Source organism: Astyanax mexicanus, chromosome 20 (assembly GCF_023375975.1).
Source record: "Astyanax mexicanus isolate ESR-SI-001 chromosome 20, AstMex3_surface, whole genome shotgun sequence".
NCBI classification, from domain to species: Eukaryota; Metazoa; Chordata; class Actinopteri; order Characiformes; family Acestrorhamphidae; genus Astyanax; species Astyanax mexicanus.
Genome location: NC_064427.1, coordinates 6,623,720 through 6,639,615, shown reverse-complemented (window position 1 = coordinate 6,639,615; position 15,896 = coordinate 6,623,720). Strand labels below are relative to the sequence as shown.

At 38.8% G+C, this 15,896-nt stretch overlaps 1 protein-coding gene across 2 annotated transcripts in view; it reads right to left on the bottom strand.

Moving 5' to 3' along the window:
- dscama (Down syndrome cell adhesion molecule a) overlaps positions 1 to 15,896 on the bottom strand; it is a 144,610-nt gene that overhangs the window by 31,377 nt on the left and 97,337 nt on the right. For both annotated transcript variants that reach the window (XM_049468597.1, XM_022681006.2), the window contains exons 8-11: positions 13,371 to 13,646; positions 12,169 to 12,447; positions 11,944 to 12,063; positions 11,006 to 11,185 (exon numbers count right to left, since the gene is read on the bottom strand). In XM_049468597.1, coding sequence (XP_049324554.1) covers positions 11,006 to 11,185; positions 11,944 to 12,063; positions 12,169 to 12,447; positions 13,371 to 13,646 — 855 coding nt within the window. The remainder of the gene's footprint in view (positions 1 to 11,005; positions 11,186 to 11,943; positions 12,064 to 12,168; positions 12,448 to 13,370; positions 13,647 to 15,896) is intronic.

Below are 15,896 nucleotides of genomic sequence, written 5' to 3'. Positions count from 1 at the left end.
TCACCCTGTCTGGTTTAACACAGACTACAGTAGAACACTTTTACCCTCTGCTGGTTTTGATCTATTCTTTTTTAAAAGAAGTGACAAGTTAGTGATGGGCAATGTATGATCTATACTGGGAGTAATATTATTAGTGGAATTAATGGATAAAGAACTTTACACATGTCTCTGGCTAGATCATTCAGACTATTCTGAATCAGTTTTGAGTTGTGCAGCAAAAGAACTGCATTATCTTGAGTGATAAAGAGTTCTACCGACATCAATCATGTTCCCGCATCAATGTTCCAACATGTACTGTAATGCTTTTCTAAAGAAATAGAGGCTGTTGCTGCAACAAAGTCATAACTGTGAATTTGGGAAATGCTGGAATAAATAGCTTCCTACAAAATGTTTGAACCTGCTGCTTAAAGTGCAGTAATTAAAAGTGTACCTGATTTCAATAAACTTAACATAGTATCCATAACTGACCTGCATTAATTATTTTCACATTTAAAGTGCCTTCATATTTTCAAAACATGACTGAATTCACATTTGCAGAATTAATTCCCAGAATCGGCCTGAAAAATCCCTACTTTCACATTTACTGAATTGGCATCTGTTCATAATTCCAGTTTTGGTTGCATTTACATTCACAGATGTAAACCTGCTTAAAATTTACAGATTTGGCCTGCAATTTCACTATATTCACATTTGCAGAATTGGCTTCAGTTCACATTTCCAGTTTTGGCTGCATTCACATTCATAGATTTGGCCTGTTTTCACATTTGCAGAGTTGACTTGCATTCACATTTACAAATTTCACAATTAGCTTAACTGTATTAGTTTTTACATTTACATTTACTGTATTACCTGTCCTTTATTTAGATATTAGGCCTGCTTTCACATTTATAGATTTGTTTTACATTCACATTTACTAAATTGGCTTCTGTTCACATTTCCAGGTTTGAACCTGCTTAAAATTCACAGATTCGGCTTTCAATTTCCCTACATTCACATTTACAGAATTGGCTTCAGTTCACTTGTTCAGCTTTGGTTGCTTTCACAGTCACAGATTTGGTCTTATTTCACATCTGCAGAGTTAGCTTGCATTCACATTTACAAATTTGGTCTGACTTTACATTTAACTGGTTTGCATTTACATTACCTGTGTTACCTTTTTAGCATTTACATTTATTTTATTACCTGTCTTTCTTAACATTTTTGTACTTTTTTCACAAACGCAGATTTGTCCTGCATTCACATTTACTGATTTGACTTGCTTTTCCATTTCCACATTAGTGAATAAAGTTATTTTTTAAATAAGAACAGCAGCATTTGCTTGGTTAAAACCCTCATATTTGATATATGATATATCTGATATTTGATATATCTTTATCAGAAATCATATTTGAATTTCCTTACCCTTGATAGTAGTGTTTCCCTCTATCATCAATCTCTGCCTACAAACACACCCACAATTTTTGCATCGATACATGTTGGATATCATAGTTACTGTACCTTATTTTTCTTTAATATTGTTTTAAATACCCAAGCCTGACCCCCAGCCACCCGGCCATCCAGCACTTCTGCCTCACTGTGTTTGAAGCTTCATTTTCTACATGCGAATGGAGATAAATTGTCAACAATAGTATTTAAATGTTTTGCCCACAAGGCACTGAGACAAAGCCTAATAGAACTATTGATGAGATCTAATGAAGCAGAAGGGCAAGGAATCTATAGTCCAAAAAAAAGACCCATTACACATAAATTGGTCTGCAAAATTAATCATATATTGATATGAATACGTCAATTTTGTGTATATAATTCAGGTGGGTTGCATTTTTAATATCTATTGCATATATGTAATATCTAATATCTATTGCATTTCTAATATATATTAACCTTTTGCTTTTTAAAAGGATGTATTTATGCACACACTTGACTGCTGCAAAACACATGCAGTTATTATTATTATTATCTATATCTCAGGCAGATTTGTAATTGATATGATTGTAGGTGTGGTCTGATTAGACACTGGGGGCCCTATAGTACACCCTGCGCAAGGCACGTTGCGATGCTCTTTGCTATCTTACACCCCGTCAACAGTCTATTTTCACGCCTTGCCCCCACAATGTTAAAATAGCATTTAGGAATATATTTACGCCAATGGCCGTGGTGGTCTGGAAGTGAGGTGTGTTCAGGTAAACATCTGCCGTGTTTCTGACTTCTGGCAGGAAGTACAGGTGCGCCACTGACTAATTAAAATTCTGACAACAGTCAGCAGTCAGCCACCCAATCCTATCATGCAGGAGCGCCCTCAGCGCTCGGTAAACCCACACACAAACACGCTGTACTGCACAAACCTGACTTTTACCTCAACAATAAACAGAATAAAGAGTAAAATAACATTAGTTTTCCCTTAAATAAGCTGCTGCCATTTATTCACAGCATGAACACGCAGGTGAGTATCCTCTGCTGAGAAACACGAAAGCGCTGCACTGTTAAGATACGAACGTGCCAAAGTCAGAGCACACCTGGCTCTTAATAGAATTGACGACTATTACACTGATTGCTTTATTTCACGTTACGCCCGAAAACACACCCATGAGTAAAAGGTAAAAGTAAAAGTAAAAGGTGTGCTTTTTGCACCCTCAATGAGCAGGACATCCTGCAGGCATGTAGCCTCTCAAGGCAGGAATATCAACTGGCATTTTTTTGAGCAGGATTATGCAGGATAACGCACATTGCAAAGGGTTTTCCAGGGATGTTTCTGCCAGACTGCAACACATCTTTTCTTTTCCCTGCATGGTTATCATGTTAATTTTTTATATATCAGAGCATTTATAGGCTACCATTTGGGAAAGCTTTGAGAATGCAGGATCTACAGGTTAAACTGTAACATCTGTGGGCAAGAATATTCATACAATCATACAATCTATTTAACGAAGCTTCTGTATAGGGTCTAAATTTAGCTAATGAGACAAAACCCAAAATCAATAGAACACAGGCATTAATATATATTTCTTTTGAATCCCAGGACTTGAATTAATATGCGTTTAATTAAAGCCACTTGAGCCCATATGCACACAGACCTGAAAGGCTTAATATGAGGAGGGGAAATGCATCCCGTTTTTGCATAGTCATTTTTGTCATCATCTAACTGACTTTGCTGACTAATCACTCCAGTCCTATCCTTTACTCAAATGTAGCAAACTGAGAATAAAAAATCATCATCATCATCAACACGGCTGAACAGCAACCTATTCAACTTTGTTGACTAATGGCTGCAGCCCTGTCCTTTACTGAACCGCAGAGCAGCGGTGTGGGGGGAGTCCGCGGTTTCTGCTTAGCATCCAGTCCTCAGGGAATCCTGCCTGTTTTCTCCTCGCAACTCCCCCGACACCGCCGCTCCCCTCCCCGCCAAGATTTCCCTTTCACCTGGACATGTTTCCATGCCAACCAGCTCCGGCCTGCCGTCTCTTTCTCTCTCTCTCACTCTCTCTCTCTTTCGCTCACCCCAGCTCTTACAGGGGGCTGTCAATGGAGGACAAGAATAGAACAAACATCCAGAATTGATTTTCAGAGAAGCACAGTTACCGCCACTCATGTTCATATCACTGAAGGAGACAAGGTGGGGAGGGGTCGTCTGTTTAGCATAAAAATGTTAAAATGTTTAGAACTTACATCCAATCACAACTCCTGGGTTTAAAGTGCTGATGGTGGATTTTAATAAATTAATTTGCGTTCCAAATCAGCGAGAGAGATTTTTCTAGTATTTAATTCGGGTAATTAGGTCAGGGTCGGAGTTGACATTTTGCAGAGTTGACGTTCTTCAAGGATTCTGACGCTTGACCTCAAACCATCAACTCCTTCAGAGTGTATCCTGTCTTTTATTAAAGGTCGCTGGAAAGAGAAATATCTTGAGAAATACAGTATCTTACAGATTGTCATTAAAATCTTCTTAAATCTTCTTGGGGAACACAAGAAGATGATCAAACATGCATTTACCTTACAATTTTTAACTACATATAATATCAGTGTTATATCCTATAAACATGATTCTGCCCTTCAAAAAATATCTCTGAGAAGAGAATCCTACAACCCAAAAGCATTTAAGATCTGATAAAAAATGGCTGCCATCTGCTCTAGACCAAAAAGACAAAAAGAACCATCCAGAATTCATTATTCATTCAAAAGTTGTCTGACCAACATTTCTCCCAAATACCAAATAAAAAAAATCTCTTTTGAAACAACAAAAAAGATGCAGAGATTTCAGACCTCAAATAATGCAAAGAAAACAAGTTCATATTATAAATCTAAATATTAGAAATCTACATGTTTGGTGGAATAACCCTGGTTTTTAATCACAGTTTCCATGCACCTTGGCATTTTCTCCTCCACCAGTCTTACACCCTGCTTTTGGATAACTTTATGCCTGCACTCCTGGTGCAAAAAATCAAGCGGTATAGTTTGGTTTGATGGCTTGTGATCATCCATCTTCCTCTTTATTATATTCCAGATGTTTTTAATTTGGTAAAAAAAAATCATTATTAAGTGGTCTCTTATTTTTTTCCAGAGCTGTATATTGAGATCTTGGAGCAACGTATTTTGCCATCTTTACCAGGGACATTCATGCATTTTTCAACAAGCGAATGCAACGTCACATGCTGCACATATTATATTACAAAGGTATGGCCATGGAAGAAGAGGGTATGGTTATTAGACTGGCTTGGCTGCAGTTCTAACCTGTCCTCAACAGAAAATGTGAGAAGAATTTTGAAACGAAAATATTTTTCTGGTATTTTGTTTGCTTGGTATTCTCAATGCTAAAAATAATTTTAAAAGCGTTGTGAGAAGAAATGGCAACATTAAAGAAACGTAAAGGATTTACTGTGTGATGTTTACCTGAAAAACAGGAATGGATCTATATCAGACAAAACATTAAATATATTGGGATCGTGCTGTTATTAGTTTGGTTCCCCCACTCTATAGGCTCTAGTGTTATCCACCTATAGGCTCAGTCGTGGGCTGAACACACCCTATATCTTCCTCCCCTCTTTCCGTCTGTGTGTTGGGAATGTAGGCCACGGCTGCTGCGCCTGACTGGGTCACTGGGGAGATGTGATGTGTGTGTACAGCAGCACCCTGCCCCGCACGGACTCTGCTCGCCAGGGGTAAACAGGGAGATGACTGGTTAAGTGGAGGCACTCGGGATCCTCCGCTGATACCCTTTACTGCACCATTGGGCTTTGCATGGAGAATGAAGCACACCGTGATGCCCAACGGCAGCCAACCAGCGAATGGTGAAAGAGGGGGGAGGGGCTTAGAGAAGGCAGGAGAAAGCCAAACCACACGCCCTGCCATTCTGTAAAAGCTTCAGCTTTATGGGGCATCCTTAATGGGCATGATTGGCGTAATTACTTCTTATTGACACTGATAAACGATGATGGTCTGTCAATGTGTCTGTGATGACTGTTTACTGGGTAGTGTAACAGTAAAGTAGAATGTTGTTAGTGATAAAAACAGATTAAAGCAAGTTAATTGGAAAATAACCATTAACAATGTAATTTAGTCCAAGACCAGTGTAATCAAGTTTAGCTGGCTCTCTGACTGGGAACACTGGAGTTAAATGCAGGTTTTATTATTATTCAAGGGTTTAAAAGATAGCAAAATATGTTTGTGCAGATTTTTTTTAAATAAAAGAGCATGTTAAGTTACAGAACGAGTAAGAGGTAATTGAACATAACCATTTTTTATATCAAGTCTAGTCTTCATTCCTTCCTCCAGTGGATTGGGATCAGGCCAACCCTGCCATTTTTAATGGATTAGGTATAAGCTTTTAAAGCCTGGTCCAGTTCCAATCCTCAGTTTTCTTGTAGCAGAGCACCCTCTGGCATCCTCTAGGCACCATTAAAGACATGATTCTCAGCTACTGCCATTTTTTACAGACAGCATTGTGCTAACTTTAGCCTCCTTTTCCATCCTGTGTCCATTTAAAAAAACAATACCATAAAATACCATATTTTTTTTTTTGCTGAAGAAAACAAAAGAGAGTCTGGTCTATTTTAATATATTAGGCACACTGTATTATAAGGCACATTATGCAACACTAGTAAGGAACGGGTGTCGCCATGTTTTCCTTCTAATTCAGCAGTTCTTGCCGGTGGGGGACGAGACCTGTAAAGCTAAGCTAAGTTTACAAAGTTTGGGTGATTAAAGTGCTTCCTTTTATTTTACAATAAGCGTAGATTTCCAGCTGGCTGCAACAATATCATCATAGGCAGCTAAGCGCTAGCGCTAGCTGTAGTTAGCTTCTTATGGCACCCAACAGCACTATGCTGAGGAACTCTGAGTGTTCCAATAAGCCAGGGCGATATTAGCTAGCATAGCTACTCCATGCAGCTTGTTTTTTTAACACAGAAAACATACAGGCTACATGTCACTAATCGACTCACCTTGAAAGGTGAAAGAGCTAGCAGTTAGCGTGGTTAGCGGCTAATCCTAATACTGCTGGATAAATAAACCTAAACTCCTGTATAACGCTGCAGTTCAGAGGAGTCGCTTTACTGAACTGCTCCTCACAACCTAAGACTCACTGACAATTTTTGGGAAAATTAAATAATTTTTAATTTAATTCCACCTCATGTCAATAATATGATATGTTTATACTTTTCATTCAACCACAATCAAATTCACTCTATCTGGAATGAAAACAAGCTGAAAAATAATTTTTCAGAAAAGTATAGATAACCATTTAACTTTATGGCAAGCTAATAAAGTATTTGTACTTACTCAACATTACTTGACGTTACTTGACATATTTGTACAAATGCAGCTGTTTGTTGAAGTTGTTTCCATGCTGACTACTAACTTATGTATCAAGTAATCAAGTATCAATGCTACCCATGATATGTATGGCAGTAAAACTGAAAAAAAAAAAAAGGACTCCCTGATTGATGTAAAACTAGCTTACTCTGCTCACACCATAGTTTAGCCTCCGTTTCCAGCATTATCAGTGCTTGGACCCCTAAAATTGCTGAGCACTGTTTTTTTTTAGCTGGTTTCTGATCTGAAGGGGGAGCCGCCATCCCCTCCTCTGCTGACAGCAAGCAAGGGCAGCACTTAATGAGGGTCTCAGCTGAGGTGAACATGGCGGGATCACAGCGGCCGCCGAGCCTGGGCGCTAAGGGAGGTTCCGTTACTACGAGCAGAGCACGGTGAATCAAAACAAGAGCTTTACACCACGGGGACCCCCTCACCAGGACATGCACACACTACATTATTCTACCTGCCGGTCTGATCGATCTCAGGAAGGACATGGAGCTGGATAAGGATGTTTGTGTGTGTGTGTGTGTTTCACATTACTGTATATTCAAAAGAGAGAGATAGCAATAGAGAGAGAGAGAGAGAGAGAGAGAGAAAGAAAGAAAGAAAGAAAGGAAGAAAGAAAGAGAGATAGATAGAGAGAGAGGATGCAATTGGCACACATGAAGAAGAGCTCTGCAGGGAAGCTTCTGCTGCAGCTTGATAAGGGCTATGCTGGGAAATAAGCCCCTCTAACATCAGAGCGTGATCAGCTGTGAACGTGGCCTCGGCAAAGGGGCAGCAGACAGGGATTAACTGGATAAAGTGACGTTAAAACAAGCCTCATTCTGCCAGCACATCACACTCCAACTGTACAGCACCTTCGGCTAGCACCGTGTGTGTGGCTGTGTGTGTGTATGTCTGTGTGTGTGTGATGAAATTTTTGGCACTGGAACCAAAGGAGTTAAAAATACGAAGGAGGTTTGGAAAGTAGGATGTTTGTAAATGCATGAAGAAAACAAAATCAGCTGCCAAATTTATGGATTATTTGTTCTGAAGTGTAAGTTTATTAAAATGCAGAAATTAATTTCAGAGAAAAAATACTGTTGGCCTGTAGACCTGCATCACTAGCAAATGTGGCTAGCAACATTATTGCTAACTGAATAAAAGATGGCAAGAACTAGCATGCATAATGCTACTATGATGTTAAGGTATAATAAGAAAAGTTCTGTCCATTTAACCCTTGTGTGGTGTTCATATCTTTGTTACTCCTTTACTTTGGTATTTGTACTTAATTCAGCAAAATTTATCTTTATCTTTTTTATGCTACATTTCTTTTAAAAAGTGCTACTCTTTTTTTATTAGTTTTTTAATAAAATGTAAAAGAAAATAAATTAAACTCAAGATATGAGTAGAAAATTTGTTTAGTTTCAAATTTACAAATAAAGCAATGTTTATTAGCACTTGGCCAAACATACTGTATGTAATATAAATGTGTGTGTGTGTGGGGGGGGGGGGGTGGGGGGGGGGGGGCGTGTACAGTGTGTGTTTATCGAAAATGTGTTTTGATATATGTTTTTCACAAAAAATGAGCCAATGCCAATGAGTTTGAGTTAGAAAAAATATTTCTTTAGTATCATTTGATGAAAAATTAAAACGGGTCCCACAGACCCGAACACCACACAAGGGTTAATCTTTAAAAAAATCTTTAAATGAACCCAACTGCTAATTAACTGCTAATTAACTGCAAATTGAACACTGATTTAAACTGTTGGTTTTCTAGAGATACACAATCATATCGTACCTATATTGTATTGGCTAATTTAGCCAATATTGCAAACCGATACTGTTATTTATTTTTAGTACTTTTAAAGTTAGAAAGTTACACTAGGATGTCTAGTCTCTCTGTAAGTTATAAATGTGTATATTGGCACATATGCATGTGTAATACTGGATATCGGCACAGGATTCCCACATCGGTGCATCCCTGTCGTTTTCATCAGGCAAAAGATGGATTCAAACATGCTAACATGACTTTGGTTAGCCGCTAATGCTAATGCTCCAGCTATAGTGGAAATTTGGAAATCTAAGCTTACTGTTGATAAACGGTAGCGCTTAACTCATCTAAATAACCTGCTGAATTACAAGGAAAACACGGCGACACCCCTGTTCCTTACTAGTGTCGCATAAAATGCGCCTTATGTATAAAAAAATAAAATGAGCCTTGTTTATTAAAACAGCCCAGAAAATTTCCGTTTATTGCGCCTTATAATCCGGTGCGCCTTATAGTGCTAATAGTTTCATAACTGTTCCATAACTACTGGCCATATTTTATGAAACTCCCTCATCAATACCTTCTGTCCATCTGCAGAAATATTTTGCTCAACTCTCAGAAGATCAGCAGTTCTAGAAACCAGCCCTTCTGTCACCAACATTCACCCACAGCCAATATATTCATATCACTGCTGCCACATGATTGGCTGATGATATATTTGAAGTAATTGTATGACTGAGTAGGATGTACAGGTGTTCCTAATAAAGGGTTTGATGAGAGTATATACTGCACCACTCTAGTGCTTCATTATATGGCTGATTCAGCAAACACATATACACACAGACACACATATGCCTGCAAAAAAAACATACACACACACACACAAGCTTTTCAAAGCTAGCTTTTCCACATGGCAGCTTCTGCCTGAGTTGAAGGTTTAATGGAGGGGGATACGTTTGGCTAGCGAGCCCACAGACGCACATGTCTCGGGTAAACGCGCTGCAGTGGAAAAGCGTCAGTGAAGCAGAAGCTCCGCAACGCTGGCCTGAAACTGGTGCTGCTGCTGCTGCTTTCCTCTACGACACAGTGACCTGATTTAACCTTTGAGAAAAGCAAAACCCTGACCCCTGCAAACCCATGCACACAATGGGTTACTCAAAACATGCAGTCGCCAAGCCAACCAGAGTCAACCGCAGGTCCTGGCTTCTCCAGGCAACTGGAAAAAAAAAACAGTGCATAAACAGTGCATGCATCACAAGAACTATCCACTGATTTCAGTGAAGCAAGACTTGTTTATATAGTTTTAAAATTTTGTTTGTATAGATTTAAAACAAAACCAATGGAAAAATAGCATATATACAAAAACTCAGTACAATTAAAAAAGACAAAGAAATAAAAAAGGTCACATCAGGACACAGATATATAAAACATGATAACATGTCTGCTTGAATAAATGTAAATTTTTTTCATTATTGACTTCGCATGAAATCTGCATGGAGAAATTGCAAGAATTTATTTCTATCTTTCAGCATTTTCTTCCTCAATATTTGGGATTTTTTTGGTGAATTTGTAAATTTCTGGGCAAATGATCCAATCATCTAGGCAAAATGTAGAACTGTAGAATTATACTTTTTTCCCTTCAATATGGTTAAAAATGTTTAAGAAATAATCTTTTCATTGTTTATAATGGAGTATCTATAGAAATTTCTACATGTTGGGAGGACAAAAATACTTGAAGCCCTTTTTCCTCCAATTTAATGTAATATTGGCATTTTTTTCACACTATAAAACACATATAAAATCCTTTATTTTTCCCAAAAATCGTCAGTGTGCTTTAGAATCCGGTGCGCCGTATATCAATTTTACCAGTCAGGTTGTAAGGAGCAGTAAAGCCGTGCAGCATTAAAAAGGAGCAGTATTAGCATAAGTGCGCTAAGCGCTAGCGCTTTCGTTGTTAAGAAGTGAGTATTATCGGATTGTAGCCTTCTCGTTGATCATGTTAAAAACAAGCTACTTGGGACAAACCACTAGCAAATATCACGGCTAGTGCTAGTTGTTAGCCACTAATGCTAATGATGCTGCTGCACCCAGCCTTAGTGAAAATCTGGAAAACATGGCGACACCCCAGTTCCTTACTAGTGTTGCATATAAGCACCTTATAATCCATTGCACCTTATAGTGTAAAAAAATATTTCCACTTAGACGCTTAATCCACCACCACCATCACCTCCCCATTCTCCTATATTATATCTCTTAGTTTTAGCTGAATTTAACAGATAGAAAAATCTGGCCATCTAGCTCAAAGCAGATGTTGTGCTTCTAAACTTCTATTTCTACAGTTTCTTATTGTTCTGTGTAAGACTTCAACTGACTGGGATTTTGGTGAGAGTGTGTGTGTGTGTGTGTGCAATAAGAAAAATCAGGGTTCAGAAGAGCAGGGTGTCTTACTTTTCACATTGAGGTACATAGACTTGCTGACATCGGCTCCCACGTCGTTGCTGACCTTGCACAGGTAGTAGCCGGCGTCCTCCTCCAGCACGTGCTTTATGAGCAGCGAGCCGTTACCCAGCAGCTGGATCCTGTAGCCTGAGTTGAGCGCGATCGGGTGAAACTGTGGCACTCCGGCACCTTTTAAAGAGTTCAGAGCATCAGTTAAAACAATTTCAAACTACAAAGTCAGTAGTAGTCAGTAACACGTTATTATTATCAATTAATTACACCAACAAGTCTGACCCCAACTTATACTGTAATCCTTATTTTTTCTGGGGTGGTTTGCTTGTGGTAAGAAAATGATCTGGTCTCGACCCAATACACTTCTTTTTATTTAAGCTAAACTACTGATAGGGTGCAGTTTAATCTGATTTACTGTATTAGCCAGCTAATAAACTGCTATGAACAAACGCTGTCTCTGCTGCTCAATGCAGTTTACACACTAAGAGCGAGGTATGTGCACCGTTCACTGCTCCCATTAAAAAGACTCTTTTTACTAAGTGCGAACCATGCCTAAAGAAGTAGAGAAAGAAGAAGGAAAAAGGGGAGGGAGTTCTGAACTGCGTGCTTGAAGAAGTGTGCAGTTATATCCCACCTTTTTATTTAATAAGAAGTGGAAAAGTAGAAAAAGGGAAGGAGGTGGGTTGCAAACGAGAGGTAGTTAGTTAGGGCAGGTATTTATAGGGCGGTTGATTGATACGGGGTGGAGTTAGAACGTAAAGTTCAGGCGTGGTCCTTTTCCCAAACTTTTGTTATTACATAACATCATTAAAAGTGCACGACTTCTTTTTGTTAAAGCGCAAGACTTTGTTCAAAAACAGAAAGCACATTTGACTTTGATTGACATACTGCCTCTAAAGGATGGGCAGTAGGTTTACAAAACAAACCCTGTTTACCTTTGGAATACTTCCACTCAATCGTTGGTCTGGGTTCTCCATCAGCAGAACAGTTCAGGATAACAGCTTTTCCGTAAATACCATCCTGGTCTTTGGGCTGGACTTTGAATCGTGGTGGAACTGGAAAAAGAGGACGAGATTTATTACACAAAACATCATCTAGGCATTGTGTGATTAATTTTTAATTTTTAATTGTTGAGTTGAATGAAGTAAAGTTCCTGTTACCCCTGACGATGAGCTGGCTCTGATACTTGACGACGGCGGCGTCGTTCCGGGCGATGCATGTGTACGTGCCGTTGTGTACCCGCTGGAGGTTGGAGATACGCAGGGAGCTGGTGAAGTCGATTTTGTCGATGGTCACATCCAGGCTGGCATTAATGGGTTTTCCATCCTTCTCCCAGTCGATGGAGATGGGCAGGTCTCCTGACCGCACCACACAGGGCACAAACACCCTGTGGCCAATGGAGTAGCGCGGGAACTCAAAGGGCTGGATAAAGGGGGGCACTGAGGAGGAGCCCAAACAAATGCATTTAATACACAAAAGATTCTCACCCTAAAACTATATAAACTCTAATGTCCTATGAGAACCTTCACACATACTCTCATAATTAAACAGAATATACTGTAGAATATACTGGTTAACTATTACATACTGTTTAGTCACTGAATAATGTTTTAATAATGGAATAATATTTGAAATCTAGGGTTCAAAGAATCACAAAAATGGTGTTGGAGTTGGTTGTTCAGTTTGTTTCAACAGTTCTGGGCTGGAGCTGCTGGACAGGCTAATATAGCTAAGTGTTTTATCCTCTAGTTTCTGTGTGGCATGCTTATATTTGAAAGTGGGAAAAATTAAAGCTATTTAAAAAAGCTTGTGTATTTTTGTATTGTACAAAAACATAAGCTAAATAAACTGTAAAATTGCCATAGAAACTTTGGATAAACTTTTTTTGTTAGTATGAGGGTATATTGTTGAGGCCGCCTTCAGTCTTGTGAAGTTCTTGTGAACATGCAATGTTAGCAAAACGGAGAAACCCTGTACTTCAGAGGATCCAGGGATGGAAAATGTCCATAAAAGAAGTATAAAGTCTTTTCTTTAACCACATGGTGAAACGGCAGCAAAAATGGCTTTTTGTTTTTCCATAGGAATATCCTTGCTAAAAAACAGCCTGGTTTAGCTGGTTGGCTTCAAAACAGGCAAGTTGGATCAGGTGTGCTTGAGTAGAAAAAAGCACAAAACTGGAATCTGGCGTTCCAGAAGTATTGTTTTGTCAGGGAACAGATGAACATCTCACTAGCATTTTCTTTTATTGGTTTTTACTCTTTTTGAATCTTTTAAATAGCTTAAATACTACTTCTGCTAAAACATCAAAAGCTAAATTTGACTTCAGCTTTATGCATACGGTTGTGTATTGTGACGTATCTACCTTTCACAGTGACGTAGACGCTCTGGTTTTTGAAGACCTGTGGCTGTACAAGAACATGGCAGGAGTACTCCCCCTCGTCCAGCTCCTTCTGCACGTTCAGCAGCTTCAACGTCCCGTTATTTTCGAACGCCCGCTGCCGGTCGTTGAATGGGAGCAGGTTGGAGTTCTTGTACCATTTGATGGAGTAGTACGGGTAACCGATGACGTGGCAGTGAATGTAGGTGTCTCGGCCAGCGATGGCGGTGAGGTTTTTCATCGGTCTTATATCAGCAGGACCTTTAAAGAGATGGAAGAGGAATACCTCTCTTTAACCCTTAGAAGTCTGGAGTTAGTACTGATGTACTGATTTAGATCACAGGTGGTTTGTTATGCAGTGAATTTGTGTTTATTTGGTTTCTATTTTGTATTAAGTCTATGCTTCATATTAACTCAAATAACAGTGTGTACATTCACAACTGCTTTAATGTGTTATTTAAACCTTCATAAATAATTAGGCTCTGAGTAATCCAGTGGACTAAAACCCTAAAGCCCTATCTGGACGGGATCAGTTTCTCAGGGGGACGTCTGTGAAAAAGAACTCCTGCATCCGGACTGCAACTGAAAAAACAGGAGGACCAGTGAGTTTTTTGCGTTCAGTAGCTCCTCCATTTCCACTCGCTGTTGTGTTTTTACATGGATCTCCGTGGTAACGTGCGCCCGAAGTGTAATTACAGTGCATAGCAGCGGACAAATTTTATTTTATTTTATTAAACGTGAGGAGACGAAACTCAGAGATGAGTTCAGCGAAATACAGTAGGTAATTCAGCCTGTAATTTTTTTTAGAGGACGTCTGAGAAAAAAAAAAAAACATACATGGTTGTTCCGATCGGGAATAAAATCACAGAGGACCTCCCCATAAAAGAGAAAATTAACCCAGGACCCCCTGAAAAACCTATCCCATCCGGATAGGGTTTATGTCACTGATCACTTTCCAATTTCTGAGTAGAAATTGGGGTACAATTAGAAATATGTTCTTATTTTAAAAAATCTATCTAGATTTGTAGTTACATAACTAACTTATAATATAATCTATAATAAATAATGCATACAAAGTTAGCACCCAGTTTGGATGGACTAATACCATATTTTCCTTAAAGTAGTACTTTGACATGACAAATATCATTGGACAAAAAAAAAAAAGTACTATGCCCAATTAAATCTAAAGAAATCTGAAATAATCAGCCAGGATATGCATGTGGGTGATGGGGGAGGGGGGGGGGGGGGGGGGGGGGGGGGGGGGTGATGCCTTTTATGACGTATTCTTGGTACATGTTTCATTTTGGATCTCTGAATGTTAAAGGTCTACACTTCATTAAATAAATGTCTTATCCATCTTGCTCAAACTCTGATTCTCCAAACTCCAAACTTCACCTTGCCTTACCTCACTAACAAGATAACACCTCACAACCTACTGTATATAAAGAACTGCGGTAATGAACATATTAAATATATAAAGAATTCTGGTTACTTACTAACTGTAAATATTATTATTATTATTATTTAAAATGCATTACAGTCTACATTTAAGAGCTCCTTTTGGATATTCAAAGCCTGTAAGATGCTGTTCAGACCAGCTCTAGCGTTCACCATCACATTACACATCACATCCACTACTATTACAGAGCCAGTGATGCGACAAACGGTCATTATCCCGTCTCTGGAATGGCACCGATTTATCTGCAGCGCTCCTCTGCCACTGACAGTCAGGGAACAAAACAAGCGCAGACATACACACTGTACAGTCATCTGCACTGACAGCATTATTATTTTTATTAAAAATCCCATCTTGGAGGCTTTGCATATTACCTTAATTAAGCTATCATGAGCCTGAAGGAGAAAATTCTAATGCTGAAATGAAATAAACGCAACGAAACACAACAAAAATGGGTCAGAAATGAAAAAAAAAATGAATAGGGGAAAGAAAAATGTGCATCTTTATAGATAGATATTCAAAAACTGGCCTGCAATCCAGGGTGACATCAATAAAGACATCTAGGAATACAATGACACCTACGACACGGTTTTATTAAGGGGCGTTCAGGTTTCATGGACAGCTTTGTTCCTATTTTTATAAGCCCTTGTTGAATACCAGCAGTAATATGACAACAAAGCTCGGCTAGAGTGTGTAGGAGGTACAATATACTACTGTTAGCTGAGAATAAATATTGCATGACAGATTAATCTGCAAGCACTTGGTGATGTGGGTAGACATGGTTTGCATAAATATAGAACAAAAAAAAAAATACACTTTTACTATATGTCCAAATATTTGCAGATTATTTACATCTGGATCTGATACACAGTTCAGAAGATTCCATACCTTCAGTCTGAACCCTCCCATTTTTCTTGTAGTAGTATTGTTACAGATAAACTAAAAGTAATTTAAAGTGAATAACAGTGAATAAGACCATCATGCCTGTGACCCACTGACAACCCTAACCTTCTGCATTCTTCTTTTCTGATGCTTTTCCAGGCTGCAGTGGCTTT